The following is a 20210-nucleotide window of genomic DNA, read 5'->3' as shown; positions in this document are numbered from 1 at the left end:
CTCTCTGTCGCTCGCTATCTCTCTACCTCCTCTCTCTGTCTCTCGCTCTCTCTCTACCTCCTCTCTCTGTCTCTCGCTCTCTCTCTACCTCTTCTCTCTGTCTCTCCCTCTTCTCTCTGTCTCTCGCTCTCTCTTAATTGGCTTTATTGGCATGGGAAACATGTGTTAACATTGCCAAAGCAAGTGAGGTAGATAATATACAAAAGTGAAATAAACAATAAAAAATGAACAGTAAACATTACACATACAGAAATGTCAAAACAATAAAGACATTACAAATGTCATATTATATATATATACAGTATTGCAACGACGTACAAATGGTTAAAGGACACAAGGGAAAATAAATAAGCATAAATATGGGTTGTATTTACACTGGTGTTTGTTCTTCACTGGTTGCCCTTTTCTCGTGGCAACAGGTCACAAATCTTGCTGCTGTGATGGCACACTGTGGTGTTTCACCCAGTAGATATGGGAGTTTATCAAAATTGGATTTGTTTTCGAATTCTTTGTGGATCTGTGTAATCTGAGGGAAATATGTCTCTATAATATGGTCATACATTTGGCAGGAGGTTAGGAAGTGCAGCTCAGTTTCCACCTCATTTTGTGGGCAGTGAGCACATAGCCTGTCTTCTCTTGAGAGCCATGTCTGCCTACGGTGGCCTTTCTCAATAGCAAGGCTATGATCACTGAGTCTGTACATAGTCAAAGCTTTCCTTAAATTTGGGTCAGTCACAGTGGTCAGGTATTCTGCCACTGTGTACTCTCTGTTTAGGGCCAAATAGCATTCTAGTTTGCTCTGTTTTTTTGTTAATTCTTTTCAATGTGTCAAGTAATGGTCTTTTTGTTTTCTCATGATTTGGTTGGGTCTGATTGTGTTGCTGTCCTGGGGCTCTGTGGGGTGTGTTTGTGTTTGTGAACAGAGCCCCAGGACCAGCTTGCTTAGGGGACTCTTCTCCAGGTTAATTTCTCTGTAGGTGATGGCTCTGTGGGGTGTGTTTGTGTTTGTGAACAGAGCCCCAGGACCAGCTTGCTTAGGGGACTCTTCTCCAGGTTAATTTCTCTGTAGGTGATGGCTTTGTTATGGAAGGTTTGGGAATCACTTCCTTTTAGGGGGTTGTAGAATTTAACGGATCTTTTCTGGATTTTGATAATTAGTGGGTATCGGCCTAATTCTGCTCTGCATGCATTATTTGGTGTTCTACCTTGTACACAGAGGATATATTTGCAGAATTCTGCGTGCAGAGTCTTAATTTGGTGTTTGTCCCATTTTGTGAAATCTTGGTTGGTGAGCGGACCCCAGACCTCACAACCGTAAAGGGCAATGGGCTCTATGACTGATTCAAGTATTTTTAGCCAGATCCAAATTGGTATGTTGAATTTTATGTTTCTCTTTCTTTCTTTCTGTCCCCCTCGTTAGGCGAAGCAGAGGCATGACATCACTCTGCTGTGGGACCGCCCTGTTCTGGACCTGCTGGCTGGAGGTTACAACCTGCACTACGGAGCCCGTTCCATCAAACATGAGGTACGCACACACTTACAGGTACACACACAGACACTTACAGGTACACACACAGACACTTACAGGTACACACACAGACACTTACAGGTACACACACAGACACTTACAGGTACACACACAGACACTTACAGGTACACACACAGACACTTACAGGTAGGTACACACACAGACACTTACAGGTAGGTACACACACAGACACTTACAGGTAGGTACACACACAGACACGTACAGGTACACACACAGACACTTACAGGTACACACACAGACACTTACAGGTACACACACAGACACTTACAGGTACACACACAGACACTTACAGGTACACACACAGACACTTACAGGTACACACACAGACACTTACAGGTACACACACAGACACTTACAGGTACACACACAGACACTTACAGGTACACACACAGACACTTACAGGTACACACACAGACACTTACAGGTACACACACACACACTTACAGGTACACACACACAGACACTTACAGGTACACACACACACACTTACAGGTACACACACACAGACACTTACAGGTACACACACAGACACTTACAGGTAGGTACACACACAGACACTTACAGGTACACACACAGACACTTACAGGTACACACACAGACACTTACAGGTACACACACAGACACTTACAGGTACACACACAGACACTTACAGGTACACACACAGACACGTACAGGTACACACACAGACACTTACAGGTACACACACAGACACTTACAGGTAGGTACACACACAGACACTTACAGGTAGGTACACACACAGACACGTACAGGTACACACACAGACACTTACAGGTACACACACAGACACTTACAGGTACACACACAGACACTTACAGGTACACACACAGACACTTACAGGTACACACACAGACACTTACAGGTACACACACAGACACTTACAGGTACACACACAGACACTTACAGGTACACACACAGACACTTACAGGTACACACACAGACACTTACAGGTACACACACAGACACTTACAGGTACACACACAGACACTTACAGGTACACACACAGACACTTACAGGTACACACACAGACACTTACAGGTACACACACAGACACTTACAGGTACACACACAGACACTTACAGGTACACACACAGACACTTACAGGTACACACACAGACACTTACAGGTACACACACAGACACTTACAGGTACACACACAGACACTTACAGGTACACACACAGACACTTACAGGTACACACACAGACACTTACAGGTACACACACACACACTTACAGGTACACACACACAGACACTTACAGGTACACACACACAGACACTTACAGGTACACACACACAGACACTTACAGGTACACACACAGACACTTACAGGTAGGTACACACACAGACACTTACAGGTACACACACAGACACTTACAGGTACACACACAGACACTTACAGGTACACACACAGACACTTACAGGTACACACACAGACACTTACAGGTACACACACAGACACTTACAGGTACACACACAGACACTTACAGGTACACACACAGACACTTACAGGTACACACACAGACACTTACAGGTACACACACAGACACTTACAGGTACACACACAGACACTTACAGGTACACACACAGACACTTACAGGTACACACACAGACACTTACAGGTAGGTACACACACAGACACTTACAGGTAGGTACACACACAGACACTTACAGGTACACACACAGACACTTACAGGTACACACACAGACACTTACAGGTACACACACAGACACTTACAGGTACACACACAGACACTTACAGGTAGGTACACACACAGACACTTACAGGTAGGTACACACACAGACACTTACAGGTAGGTACACACACAGACACTTACAGGTACACACACAGACACTTACAGGTACACACACAGACACTTACAGGTAGGTACACACACAGACACTTACAGGTAGGTACACACACAGACACGTACAGGTACACACACAGACACTTACAGGTAGGTACACACACAGACACTTACAGGTACACACACAGACACTTACAGGTACACACACAGACACTTAGAGGTACACACACAGACACTTAGAGGTACACACACAGACACTTAGAGGTACACACACAGACACTTACAGGTACACACACAGACACTTACAGGTACACACACAGACACTTACAGGTACACACACAGACACTTACAGGTACACACACAGACACTTACAGGTACACACACAGACACTTACAGGTACACACACAGACACTTACAGGTACACACACAGACACTTACAGGTACACACACAGACACTTACAGGTACACACACAGACACTTACAGGTACACACACAGACACTTACAGGTACACACACAGACACTTACAGGTACACACACAGACACTTACAGGTACACACACAGACACTTACAGGTACACACACAGACACGTACAGGTACACACACAGACACTTACAGGTACACACACAGACACTTACAGGTACACACACAGACACTTACAGGTACACACACAGACACTTACAGGTACACACACAGACACTTACAGGTAGGTACACACACAGACACTTACAGGTACACACACAGACACTTACAGGTACACACACAGACACTTACAGGTACACACACAGACACTTACAGGTACACACACAGACACTTACAGGTACACACACAGACACTTACAGGTACACACACAGACACTTACAGGTACACACACAGACACTTACAGGTACACACACAGACACTTACAGGTACACACACAGACACTTACAGGTACACACACAGACACTTACAGGTACACACACAGACACTTACAGGTACACACAGACACTTACAGGTACACACACAGACACTTACAGGTACACACACAGACACTTACAGGTACACACACAGACACTTACAGGTACACACACAGACACTTACAGGTAGGTACACACACAGACACTTACAGGTAGGTACACACACAGACACTTACAGGTAGGTACACACACAGACACTTACAGGTACACACACAGACACTTACAGGTACACACACAGACACTTACAGGTACACACACAGACACTTACAGGTACACACACAGACACTTACAGGTACACACACAGACACGTACAGGTACACACACAGACACGTACAGGTACACACACAGACACTTACAGGTACACACACAGACACTTACAGGTACACACACAGACACTTACAGGTACACACACAGGCACTTACAGGTACACACACAGACACTTACAGGTACACACACAGACACTTACAGGTACACACACAGACACTTACAGGTACACACACAGACACTTACAGGTACACACACAGACACTTACAGGTACACACACAGACACTTACAGGTACACACACAGACACTTACAGGTACACACACAGACACTTACAGGTACACACACAGACACTTACAGGTACACACACATACACTTACAGGTAGGTACACACACAGACACTTACAGGTACACACACAGACACTTACAGGTACACACACAGACACTTACAGGTACACACACAGACACTTACAGGTACACACACAGACACTTACAGGTACACACACAGACACTTACAGGTACACACACAGACACTTACAGGTACACACACACAGACACTTACAGGTACACACACAGACACTTACAGGTAGGTACACACACAGACACTTACAGGTACACACACACACAGACACTTACAGGTACACACACAGACACTTACAGGTACACACACAGACACTTACAGGTACACACACAGACACTTACAGGTACACACACAGACACTTACAGGTACACACACAGACACTTACAGGTACACACACAGACACTTACAGGTACACACACAGACACTTACAGGTACACACACACAGACACTTACAGGTACACACACACAGACACTTACAGGTACACACACAGACACTTACAGGTACACACACAGACACGTACAGGTACACACACAGACACTTACAGGTACACACACAGACACTTACAGGTACACACACACAGACACTTACAGGTACACACACACAGACACTTACAGGTACACACACAGACACTTACAGGTACACACACAGACACTTACAGGTACACACACAGACACTTACAGGTACACACACAGACACTTACAGGTACACACACAGACACTTACAGGTACACACACAGACACTTACAGGTAGGTACACACACAGACACTTACAGGTAGGTACACACACATACACTTACAGGTAGGTACACACACATACACTTACAGGTACACACACAGACACTTACAGGTACACACACAGACACTTACAGGTACACACACAGACACTTACAGGTACACACACAGACACTTACAGGTACACACACAGACACTTACAGGTACACACACAGACACTTACAGGTACACACACAGACACTTACAGGTACACACACAGACACTTACAGGTACACACACAGACACTTACAGGTACACACACACACACTTACAGGTACACACACACAGACACTTACAGGTACACACACACACACTTACAGGTACACACACACACACTTACAGGTACACACACACAGACACTTACAGGTACACACACAGACACTTACAGGTAGGTACACACACAGACACTTACAGGTACACACACAGACACTTACAGGTACACACACAGACACTTACAGGTACACACACAGACACTTACAGGTACACACACAGACACTTACAGGTACACACACAGACACTTACAGGTACACACACAGACACTTACAGGTACACACACAGACACTTACAGGTACACACACAGACACTTACAGGTACACACACAGACACTTACAGGTACACACACAGACACTTACAGGTAGGTACACACACAGACACTTACAGGTAGGTACACACACAGACACTTACAGGTACACACACAGACACTTACAGGTACACACACAGACACTTACAGGTACACACACAGACACTTACAGGTACACACACAGACACTTACAGGTAGGTACACACACAGACACTTACAGGTAGGTACACACACAGACACTTACAGGTAGGTACACACACAGACACTTACAGGTACACACACAGACACTTACAGGTACACACACAGACACTTACAGGTAGGTACACACACAGACACTTACAGGTAGGTACACACACAGACACGTACAGGTACACACACAGACACTTACAGGTAGGTACACACACAGACACTTACAGGTACACACACAGACACTTACAGGTACACACACAGACACTTAGAGGTACACACACAGACACTTACAGGTACACACACAGACACTTACAGGTACACACACAGACACTTACAGGTACACACACAGACACTTACAGGTACACACACAGACACTTACAGGTACACACACAGACACTTACAGGTACACACACAGACACTTACAGGTACACACACAGACACTTACAGGTACACACACAGACACTTACAGGTACACACACAGACACTTACAGGTACACACACAGACACTTACAGGTACACACACAGACACTTACAGGTACACACACAGACACTTACAGGTACACACACAGACACTTACAGGTACACACACAGACACTTACAGGTACACACACAGACACTTACAGGTACACACACAGACACTTACAGGTACACACACAGACACTTACAGGTACACACACAGACACGTACAGGTACACACACAGACACTTACAGGTACACACACAGACACTTACAGGTACACACACAGACACTTACAGGTACACACACAGACACTTACAGGTACACACACAGACACTTACAGGTAGGTACACACACAGACACTTACAGGTACACACACAGACACTTACAGGTACACACACAGACACTTACAGGTACACACACAGACACTTACAGGTACACACACAGACACTTACAGGTACACACACAGACACTTACAGGTACACACACAGACACTTACAGGTACACACACAGACACTTACAGGTACACACACAGACACTTACAGGTACACACACAGACACTTACAGGTACACACACAGACACTTACAGGTACACACACAGACACTTACAGGTACACACAGACACTTACAGGTACACACACAGACACTTACAGGTACACACACAGACACTTACAGGTACACACACAGACACTTACAGGTAGGTACACACACAGACACTTACAGGTAGGTACACACACAGACACTTACAGGTAGGTACACACACAGACACTTACAGGTACACACACAGACACTTACAGGTACACACACAGACACTTACAGGTACACACACAGACACTTACAGGTACACACACAGACACTTACAGGTACACACACAGACACGTACAGGTACACACACAGACACGTACAGGTACACACACAGACACTTACAGGTACACACACAGACACTTACAGGTACACACACAGACACTTACAGGTACACACACAGACACTTACAGGTACACACACAGACACTTACAGGTACACACACAGACACTTACAGGTACACACACAGACACTTACAGGTACACACACAGACACTTACAGGTACACACACAGACACTTACAGGTACACACACAGACACTTACAGGTACACACACAGACACTTACAGGTACACACACAGACACTTACAGGTACACACACAGACACTTACAGGTACACACACAGACACTTACAGGTACACACACAGACACTTACAGGTACACACACAGACACTTACAGGTAGGTACACACACAGACACTTACAGGTACACACACAGACACTTACAGGTACACACACAGACACTTACAGGTACACACACAGACACTTACAGGTACACACACAGACACTTACAGGTACACACACAGACACTTACAGGTACACACACAGACACTTACAGGTACACACACAGACACTTACAGGTACACACACACAGACACTTACAGGTACACACACAGACACTTACAGGTAGGTACACACACAGACACTTACAGGTAGGTACACACACAGACACTTACAGGTACACACACAGACACTTACAGGTACACACACAGACACTTACAGGTACACACACAGACACTTACAGGTACACACACAGACACTTACAGGTACACACACAGACACTTACAGGTACACACACAGACACTTACAGGTACACACACAGACACTTACAGGTACACACACACAGACACTTACAGGTACACACACACAGACACTTACAGGTACACACACAGACACTTACAGGTACACACACAGACACGTACAGGTACACACACAGACACTTACAGGTACACACACAGACACTTACAGGTACACACACACAGACACTTACAGGTACACACACACAGACACTTACAGGTACACACACAGACACTTACAGGTACACACACAGACACTTACAGGTACACACACAGACACTTACAGATACACACACAGACACTTACAGGTACACACACAGACACTTACAGGTAGGTACACACACAGACACTTACAGGTAGGTACACACACAGACACTTACAGGTACACACACATACACTTACAGGTACACACACAGACACTTACAGGTACACACACAGACACTTACAGGTACACACACAGACACTTACAGGTACACACACAGACACTTACAGGTACACACACAGACACGTACAGGTACACACACAGACACTTACAGGTACACACACAGACACTTACAGGTACACACACAGACACTTACAGGTACACACACAGACACTTACAGGTACACACACAGACACTTACAGGTACACACACAGACACTTACAGGTACACACACAGACACTTACAGGTACACACACAGACACTTACAGGTACACACACAGACACTTACAGGTACACACACAGACACTTACAGGTACACACACAGACACTTACAGGTACACACACAGACACTTACAGGTACACACACAGACACTTACAGGTACACACACAGACACTTACAGGTACACACACAGACACTTACAGGTACACACACAGACACTTACAGGTACACACACAGACACTTACAGGTACACACACAGACACTTACAGGTAGGTACACACACAGACACTTACAGGTACACACACAGACACTTACAGGTACACACACAGACACTTACAGGTACACACACAGACACTTACAGGTACACACACAGACACTTACAGGTACACACACAGACACTTACAGGTAGGTACACACACAGACACTTACAGGTACACACACAGACACTTACAGGTACACACACAGACACTTACAGGTACACACACAGACACTTACAGGTACACACACAGACACTTACAGGTACACACACAGACACTTACAGGTACACACACAGACACTTACAGGTACACACACACAGACACTTACAGGTACACACACAGACACTTACAGGTACACACACAGACACTTACAGGTACACACACAGACACGTACAGGTACACACACAGACACTTACAGGTACACACACAGACACTTACAGGTACACACACACAGACACTTACAGGTACACACACAGACACTTACAGGTACACACACAGACACTTACAGGTACACACACAGACACTTACAGGTACACACACAGACACTTACAGGTACACACACAGACACTTACAGGTACACACACAGACACTTACAGGTACACACACAGACACTTACAGGTACACACACAGACACTTACAGGTACACACACAGACACTTACAGGTACACACACAGACACTTACAGGTACACACACAGACACTTACAGGTACACACACAGACACTTACAGGTACACACACAGACACTTACAGGTACACACACACAGACACTTACAGGTACACACACACAGACACTTACAGGTACACACACAGACACTTACAGGTAGGTACACACACAGACACTTACAGGTACACACACAGACACTTACAGGTACACACACAGACACTTACAGGTACACACACACAGACACTTACAGGTACACACACACAGACACTTACAGGTACACACACACAGACACTTACAGGTACACACACAGACACTTACAGGTACACACACAGACACTTACAGGTACACACACAGACACTTACAGGTACACACACAGACACTTACAGGTACACACACAGACACTTACAGGTACACACACAGACACTTACAGGTACACACACAGACACTTACAGGTACACACACAGACACTTACAGGTACACACACAGACACTTACAGGTACAGACACTTACAGGTACACACACAGACACTTACAGGTAGGTACACACACAGACACTTACAGGTAGGTACACACACAGACACTTACAGGTACACACAGACACTTACAGGTACACACACAGACACTTACAGGTACACACACAGACACTTACAGGTACACACACAGACACTTACAGGTACACACACAGACACTTACAGGTACACACACAGACACTTACAGGTACACACACAGACACTTACAGGTACACACACAGACACTTACAGGTACACACACAGACACTTACAGGTACACACACAGACACTTACAGGTACACACACAGACACTTACAGGTACACACACAGACACTTACAGGTACACACACACAGACACTTACAGGTACACACACAGACACTTACAGGTACACACACAGACACTTACAGGTAGGTACACACACAGACACTTACAGGTACACACACAGACACTTACAGGTACACACACAGACACTTACAGGTACACACACACAGACACTTACAGGTACACACACACAGACACTTACAGGTACACACACAGACACTTACAGGTACACACACAGACACTTACAGGTACACACACAGACACTTACAGGTACACACACAGACACTTACAGGTACACACACACAGACACTTACAGGTACACACACAGACACTTACAGGTACACACACAGACACTTACAGGTACACACACAGACACTTACAGGTACACACACAGACACTTACAGGTACACACACAGACACTTACAGGTACACACACAGACACTTACAGGTACACACACAGACACTTACAGGTACACACACAGACACTTACAGGTACACACACAGACACTTACAGGTACACACACAGACACTTACAGGTACACACACAGACACTTACAGGTACACACACAGACACTTACAGGTACACACACAGACACTTACAGGTACACACACAGACACTTACAGGTACACACACAGACACTTACAGGTACACACACAGACACTTACAGGTACACACACAGACACTTACAGGTAGGTACACACACAGACACTTACAGGTAGGTACACACACAGACACTTACAGGTACACACACAGACACTTACAGGTAGGTACACACACAGACACTTACAGGTACACACACAGACACTTACAGGTACACACACACAGACACTTACAGGTACACACACAGACACTTACAGGTACACACACAGACACTTACAGGTACACACACAGACACTTACAGGTACACACACAGACACTTACAGGTACACACACAGACACTTACAGGTACACACACAGACACTTACAGGTACACACACAGACACTTACAGGTACACACACAGACACTTACAGGTACACACACAGACACTTACAGGTACACACACAGACACTTACAGGTACACACACAGACACTTACAGGTACACACACAGACACTTACAGGTACACACACAGACACTTACAGGTACACACACAGACACTTACAGGTACACACACAGACACTTACAGGTACACACACAGACACTTACAGGTACACACACAGACACTTACAGGTACACACACAGACACTTACAGGTACACACACAGACACTTACAGGTACACACACAGACACTTACAGGTACACACACAGACACTTACAGGTACACACACAGACACTTACAGGTACACACACAGACACTTACAGGTACACACACAGACACTTACAGGTACACACACACACACGTACAGGTACACACACAGACACTTACAGGTACACACACAGACACTTACAGGTACACACACAGACACTTACAGGTACACACACAGACACTTACAGGTACACACACAGACACTTACAGGTACACACACAGACACTTACAGGTACACACACAGACACTTACAGGTACACACACAGACACTTACAGGTACACACACAGACACTTACAGGTACACACACAGACACTTACAGGTACACACACAGACACTTACAGGTACACACACAGACACTTACAGGTACACACACAGACACTTACAGGTACACACACAGACACTTACAGGTACACACACAGACACTTACAGGTACACACACACACACTTACAGGTACACACACAGACACGTACAGGTACACACACAGACACTTACAGGTACACACACAGACACTTACAGGTACACACACAGACACTTACAGGTACACACACAGACACTTACAGGTACACACACAGACACTTACAGGTACACACACACACACTTACAGGTACACACACAGACACTTACAGGTACACACACAGACACTTACAGGTACACACACAGACACTTACAGGTACACACACAGACACTTACAGGTACACACACAGACACTTACAGGTACACACACAGACACTTACAGGTACACACACAGACACTTACAGGTACACACACACAGACACTTACAGGTACACACACAGACACTTACAGGTACACACACAGACACTTACAGGTACACACACAGACACTTACAGGTACACACACAGACACTTACAGGTACACACACAGACACTTACAGGTACACACACAGACACTTACAGGTACACACACAGACACTTACAGGTACACACACAGACACTTACAGGTACACACACAGACACTTACAGGTACACACACTTACAGGTACAGACACTTACAGGTACACACACAGACACTTACAGGTACACACACAGACACTTACAGGTACACACACAGACACTTACAGGTACACACACTTACAGGTACAGACACTTACAGGTACACACACAGACACTTACAGGTACACACACAGACACTTACAGGTACACACACTTACAGGTACAGACACGTACAGGTACACACACAGACACTTACAGGTACACACACAGACACTTACAGGTACACACACTTACAGGTACAGACACTTACAGGTACACACACAGTGAATGTATTTGCTTCAACTAACAAAAATAGTCCGTGCAGAACTCTCCCCCCAATCTGTCTCCCCCTCTGTTTCCTTACTGTCTACATCAGGAGAGTTGGAGGCCCAGACTGATTGTTCCGTGCTGTGTGTGTGTATATATATCCCCCACACTGAGGTTGTGAAACTTATAATGCCCTTTTAGTGTGACAGCTGGAATTCCAGCCTGTTTTGGTGGGATGGAGTTTTGGCCTGACCGGTGACCTCACCAGATGGTAAAAGTTAATGGACCAATAACAACAGAGAGAGTTTCAAAACCTCTGCCAATAACAGCAAGTTTTCAGGTTGCATATCCCTCCCTTTTAAGCTCGTCCAATTAGACCCCTCACTCAGACCACTCCCAGACAGTCCTAGAAAAATGATCGTTTGAGAAATTGCTCTTTGCTAATGAGCTATTTTGGTTTATTTTTTTTAACCATTTTATTAGAAAACAATTACAGTAAGGTCCTTTTCATTGTTACCCAGAAATGATTTGATGTTGAGATAAAAACATTGGACATTTTAATAGGTAACAATTATGGTCCAATTGTCAGAAATACTCAGCTTTTCTAAAGAAATACTTTACTAGTATTATAATAGGACTTCTGTATATTCTCTGTTCGTTGTGTGATTAACATTGAACCCGTTCAGCTGTCAGGTAAACATTTTCAGCCCCGTTCAGTTGTTGAATCAAACACAAAAACAGGTCACACACTTGTTTTGAGTTGAGCTCGTGTGTCAGTGTTAGGCCTGACTGGTCTGGTTTGTTGTGTTACCAGGTGGAGCGGAGGGTGGTCAACCAACTGGCAGCAGCCTATGAGCAGGAGCTCCTTCCTAAGGGCTGCACCCTCCGCCTGTCTGTCCACTCAGAGGACAGGGGCGGGGCCGAGGGGCAGGAAGGGCTGGAGCAGGGCGTACCCAGTCTGCGTCTGGAGGTAGTGGGGAAGGACAGCACAGCACGGACGCTGGACATACGCCCTCCTCTCAGCCCCGATCACTAACACACAGCACCCACTGTGTATATATATATATATATATACTCTGGAGTCTACTGTCGTCACATCACCTCATAATAACCTATCACCTCATAATAACCTATCACCTCATAGTCATGAGTTGGTTTTCATGGAGCTAATTAAGCAATAAGGCCCAAGGAGGTGTGGTATATGGCCAATATACCATGGCTAAGGGCTGTTCTTAGGCACGACACAACATGGAGTGCCTGGACACAGCCCATAGCAGCGGTATATTGGTCATATATCACAAACCCCCGAGGTGCCTTATTGCTATTATAAACTGGTTACCAACGTAATTAGAGCAGTAAAAAATATTGTTTTGTCATACCCGTGGTATACGGTCTGATATACCACGGCTGTCAGCCAATCAGCTTTCAGGGCTCGAACCACACAGTTTATAATGTAAAATAAAACACGTCTCAGAAGAAGCACATCGTGGTCTCTCTCCCTTTCTCACACTGGCTGTCTTCTACCCTTCATACTGTATCCACAGCACACCCACACACACACACTCACTGATGAGTCAAGTCCCTATCAGTTCCCTGAGGCAGCTTCAGTGACTACAGCCCTATGTCCTCGTCAGTGTAGCCTGAGGGGTTAAATCACCCATTTGCATGTTTTATACTATTTATCTAGCGTCAGTTAGGACAGATATTAACCACGTCTTTCCATATCTTCATTGGAGAGCAGCCGTTGATGAGGAAGCTGGAGGAAAGGGCAATAGTTCCTTTATAGAACAAAAATATATATATATATATATATATATGTGTATACAGTACCAGTCAAAAGTTTGGACACACCTACTGATTCAAGGGTTGTTCTTTCTTTTTAATGATTTTCTACATTGGAGAATAATAGTGAAGACATCAAAACTATGAAATAACACACATGGAATCATGTAGCAACCAAAAAAGTGTTAAACAAATCAAAATATATTTGAGATTCTTCAAATTCTTAGCCACCGTTTGCCTTGATGACAGCTTTGCACGCTTTTGGCATTCTCTCAACCAGCTTCACCTGGAATGCTTTTCCAACAGTCTTGAAGGAGTTGCCACTTGTTGGCTGCTTTCCTTCACTCTGCAGTCCAACTCATCCCAAACTATCTCAATTGGGGTCGGGTCGGGTGATTTGTGGAGGCCAGGTCATCTGACGCAGCACTCCATCACTCTCCTTCTTGGTCAAATAGCCCTTACTCAGGCTGGAGGTGTGTTTTGGGTCATTGTCCGGTTGAAAAACAAATGATAGACCCACTAAGCGCAAACCAGATGGGATGGCGTATCACTGCAGAATGCTGTTGTAGCCATGCTGGTTAAGTGTGCCTTGAATTCTAAATAAATCACTGACAGTGTCACCAGCAAAGCACCCCCAGACCATCACACCTCCTCCTCCATGCTTCATGGTGGGAACCACACATGCAGAGATCATCCATTCACCTACTCTGCGAATCACAAAGACATGGTAGTTGGAACCAAAAATCGCAAATTTGGACTCATCAGACCAAGCAACAGATTTCCACCGGTAAAATATCCATTGCCCGTGTTTCTTGGCCCAAGCAAGTCTCTTCTTCTTATTGGTGTCCTGTAGTAGTGGTTTTTTTGCAGCAAGTCGACTATGAAGGCCTGATTCACACAGTCTCCTCTGAACAGTTGATGTTGAGATGTGTCTGTTAATTGAACTCTGTGACGCATTTATTTGGGCTGCAATTTCTGAGGCTGGTAACCCTAATGAACTTACCTTCTACAGCAGAGGTAACTCTGGGTCTTCCTTTCCTGTGGCGGTCCTCATGAGAGACAGTTTCATCATAGCACTTGATGGTTTTTGCGACTGCACTTGAAGAAACTTTCAAAGTTCTTGACATTTTCTGCATTGACTGACCTTCATGTCTTAAAGTAATGATGGACTGTCGTTCCTCTTTGGTTATTTTAGCTGTTCTTGCCATAATATGGACTTGGTCTTTTACCACATAGGGCTATCTTCTGTATACCAGTCACAACACAAATGATTGACTCAAACGCATTAAGGAAAGAAATGCCACAAATTAACTTTTAACAAGGCACACCTGTTAATTGAAATGCATTCCAGGTGACTACCTCATGAAGTTGGTTGAGAGAATGCCAAGAGTGGAAAGCTGTCAAGGCAAAGGGTGGCTAATTGTTTTTTTTAAAGTGTAACACTTGTTTTGGTTACTACATGATTCCATATGTGTTATTTCATAGTGTTGATGTCTTTATTATTATTCTACAATGCAGAAAATGATTTTTAAAAATAAAGAAAACCCCTGGAATGAGTAGTGGCTTCCAATCTTTTGACTGGTACTGTATTTGGATATATATATATGGATAAACCTGTATATGAAGACATTTATAGAAGTAGTTGATTGATTTAAAGAAATCGAAACATTAAGCCAAAGCTAGAAGTTAGTGTTGTCTATAGTGTTGTTAAGCCAAAGCTAGAAGTTAGTGTTGTCTATAGTGTTGTTAAGCCAAAGCTAGAAGTTAGTGTTGTCTATAGTGTTGTTTCAGAGTCTTGTGAGAACATTCCGCCAGCAGACCAAGTCATCTGAGTCATGTAAAATGTGTTATTAGAAAGAACACATTAACTAAAGTTTATGGATGATAAATTATGGATCTCAATAAACCGCATGTTAAATGTTTCAGTAGTTGCATGTTAAATGTTAAGCATCGCCTCCTTTGTCATGAATATGTTTAGTGGTGTTTGTTGGGAATCCATCTGGAAATGTCGAGATGTAAATATTATTTATATATTTGAATGTATCCTTCATGTTTACAAGGAGCCGCGCTACAGAAGAGACATGTTTTTCATTCTTGTATACGAACACACATCATGTTGTAAATAAAATTGCTGTGATCAATGGAGATTCCTGTCTTTGTCTTGTTCGGACCTGTCTGTGTGTCCTGTTCCACTGTCACTCCATCCTGTCTGTGTGTCCTGTTCCACTGTCACTCCATCCTGTCTGTGTGTCCTGTTCCACTGTCACTCCATCCTGTCTGCTGTCACTCCATCCTGTCTGCTGTCACTCCATCCTGTCTGTGTGTCCTGTTCCACTGTCACTCCATCCTGTCTGCTGTCACTCCATCCTGTCTGTGTGTCCTGTTCCACTGTCACTCCATCCTGTCTGCTGTCACTCCATCCTGTCTGTGTGTCCTGTTCCACTGTCACTCCATCCTGTCTGCTGTCACTCCATCCTGTCTGTGTGTCCTGTTCCACTGTCACTCCATCCTGTCTGCTGTCACTCCATCCTGTCTGTGTGTCCTGTTCCACTGTCACTCCATCCTGTTCCACTGTCACTCCATCATGTCTGTGTTGTGTTCTGCTGTCATTCCATCCTGTTCCACTGTCACTCCATCCTGTCTGTGTGTTGTGTTCCACTGTCACTCCATCCTGTCTGTGTTGTGTTCTGCTGTCATTCCATCCTGTTCCACTGTCACTCCATCCTGTCTGTGTTGTGTTCTGCTGTCACTCCATCCTGTCTGTGTGTTGTGTTCTGCTGTCATTCCATCCTGTCTGTGTTGTGTTCTGCTGTCATTCCATCCTGTCTGTGTTGTGTTCTGCTGTCACTCCATCCTGTCTGTGTTGTGTTCTGCTGTCATTCCATCCTGTTCCACTGTCACCCCATCCTGTCTGTGTGTTGTGTTCCACTGTCACTCCATCCTGTCTGTGTTGTGTTCTGCTGTCATTCCATCCTGTTCCACTGTCACTCCACCCTGTCTGTGTTGTGTTCTGCTGTCACTCCATCCTGTCTATGTTGTGTTCTGCTGTCACTCCATCCTGTCTGTGTTGTGTTCTGCTGTCACTCCATCCTGTTCTGCTGTCATTCCATCCTGTCTGTGTGTTGTGTTCTGCTGTCATTCCATCCTGTCTGTGTGTTGTGTTCTGCTGTCATTCCATCCTGTCTGTGTGTTGTGTTCTGCTGTCATTCCATCCTGTCTGTGTTGTGTTCCACTGTCACTCCATCCTGTCTGTGTGTTGTGTTCCACTGTCACTCCATCCTGTCTGTGTGTTGTGTTCCACTGTCACTCCATCCTGTCTGTGTTGTGTTCTGCTGTCACTCCATCCTGTTCCACTGTCACTCCATCCTGTCTGTGTTGTGTTCTGCTGTCACTCCATCCTGTTCCACTGTCACTCCATCCTGTCTGTGTTGTGTTCTGCTGTCACTCCATCCTGTTCCACTGTCACTCCATCCTGTCTGTGTTGTGTTCTGCTGTCACTCCATCCTGTCTGTGTTGTGTTCTGCTGTCACTCCATCCTGTCTGTGTTGTGTTCTGCTGTCACTCCATCCTGTTCCACTGTCACTCCATCCTGTCTGTGTTGTGTTCTGCTGTCACTCCATCCTGTCTGTGTGTTGTGTTCCGCTGTCACTCCATCCTGTCTGTGTTGTGTTCCACTGTCACTCCATCCTGTCTGTGTTGTGTTCTGCTGTCACTCCATCCTGTCTGTGTGTTGTGTTCCACTGTCACTCCATCCTGTCTGTGTTGTGTTCCACTGTCACTCCATCCTGTCTGTGTTGTGTTCTGCTGTCACTCCATCCTGTTCCACTGTCACTCCATCCTGTCTGTGTGTTGTGTTCCACTGTCACTCCATCCTGTTCCACTGTCACTCCATCCTGTCTGTGTTGTGTTCCACTGTCACTCCATCATGTTCCACTGTCACTCCATCCTGTCTGTATTGTGTTCCACTGTCACTCCATCCTGTCTGTGTTGTGTTCCACTGTCACTCCATCCTGTCTGCTGTCATTCCATCCTGTCTGTGTGTTGTGTTCCACTGTCACTCCATCCTGTCTGTGTGTTGTGTTCCACTGTCACTCCATCCTGTCTGTGTGTCCTGTTCCACTGTCACTCCATCCTGTCTGTGTTGTGTTCCACTGTCACTCCATCCTGTCTGTGTGTTGTGTTCCACTGTCACTCCATCCTGTCTGTGTGTTGTGTTCCACTGTCACTCCATCCTGTCTGTGTGTCCTGTTCCACTGTCACTCCATCCTGTCTGTGTGTTGTGTCACACAGTCTGGGTGGGAATTCTAGAACAATAACAGTTGTCGTTCTGGGGACATAACGTGATTGAGGAATTGATTGGGATTGTGTGCATTCTGTAAGCAGTGTGAGAGAGAGAGAGAGAGAGAGAGAGAGAGTGAGATGGTTAGAGAGCGAGGGAGGGAGGGAGAGAGATGGTTAGAGAGAGAGAGAGAGCATTTTGCGTGTGTGTGTGTGTGTGTGTGATGGTGGGGCTGGTTTTCCAGAAGGTACGGAGGGAATGTGGGAGGGTCATTCCTCTGTGTCTCTCTACCAGGGTTCCATAGAGATGTAGAACCTCTTCTCCCCTGCAGGGAGGGAATTAGCATGGAGAAACAGACCCGCTCACCAGGACTGGACCTGCTGGACCCCCCAGATACACACACAGCAGACAGTGCCTTGCTGCCCGCCACTACCAGATACACACACAGCAGACAGTGCCTTGCTGCCCGCCACTACCAGATACACACACACAGCAGACAGTGCCTTGCTGCCCGCCACTACCAGATACACACACACAGCAGACAGTGCCTTGCTGCCCGCCACTACCAGATACACACACACAGCAGACAGTGCCTTGCTGCCTGCCACTACC

General features: G+C 45.4%; 1 protein-coding gene across 1 annotated transcript in view; it reads left to right on the top strand.

Moving 5' to 3' along the window:
- The window catches only part of clpb (caseinolytic mitochondrial matrix peptidase chaperone subunit B), a gene marked incomplete at its 5' end in the record, with an annotated part of 63118 nt that extends 48099 nt beyond the window's left edge, over positions 1-15019 (top strand). Inside the window, 2 exon segments of the mRNA XM_036961720.1 lie at positions 1421-1525; positions 14352-15019. Coding sequence (XP_036817615.1) covers positions 1421-1525; positions 14352-14573 — 327 coding nt within the window.
- Between the last annotated feature and the right edge of the window lie 5191 nt (positions 15020-20210).

The sequence above is a fragment of the Oncorhynchus mykiss genome, chromosome 24, assembly GCF_013265735.2.
Source record: "Oncorhynchus mykiss isolate Arlee chromosome 24, USDA_OmykA_1.1, whole genome shotgun sequence".
NCBI classification, from domain to species: Eukaryota; Metazoa; Chordata; class Actinopteri; order Salmoniformes; family Salmonidae; genus Oncorhynchus; species Oncorhynchus mykiss.
Note: the sequence above shows the minus strand (reverse complement) of the source record. Positions and strands in the feature narration are given on the sequence as shown.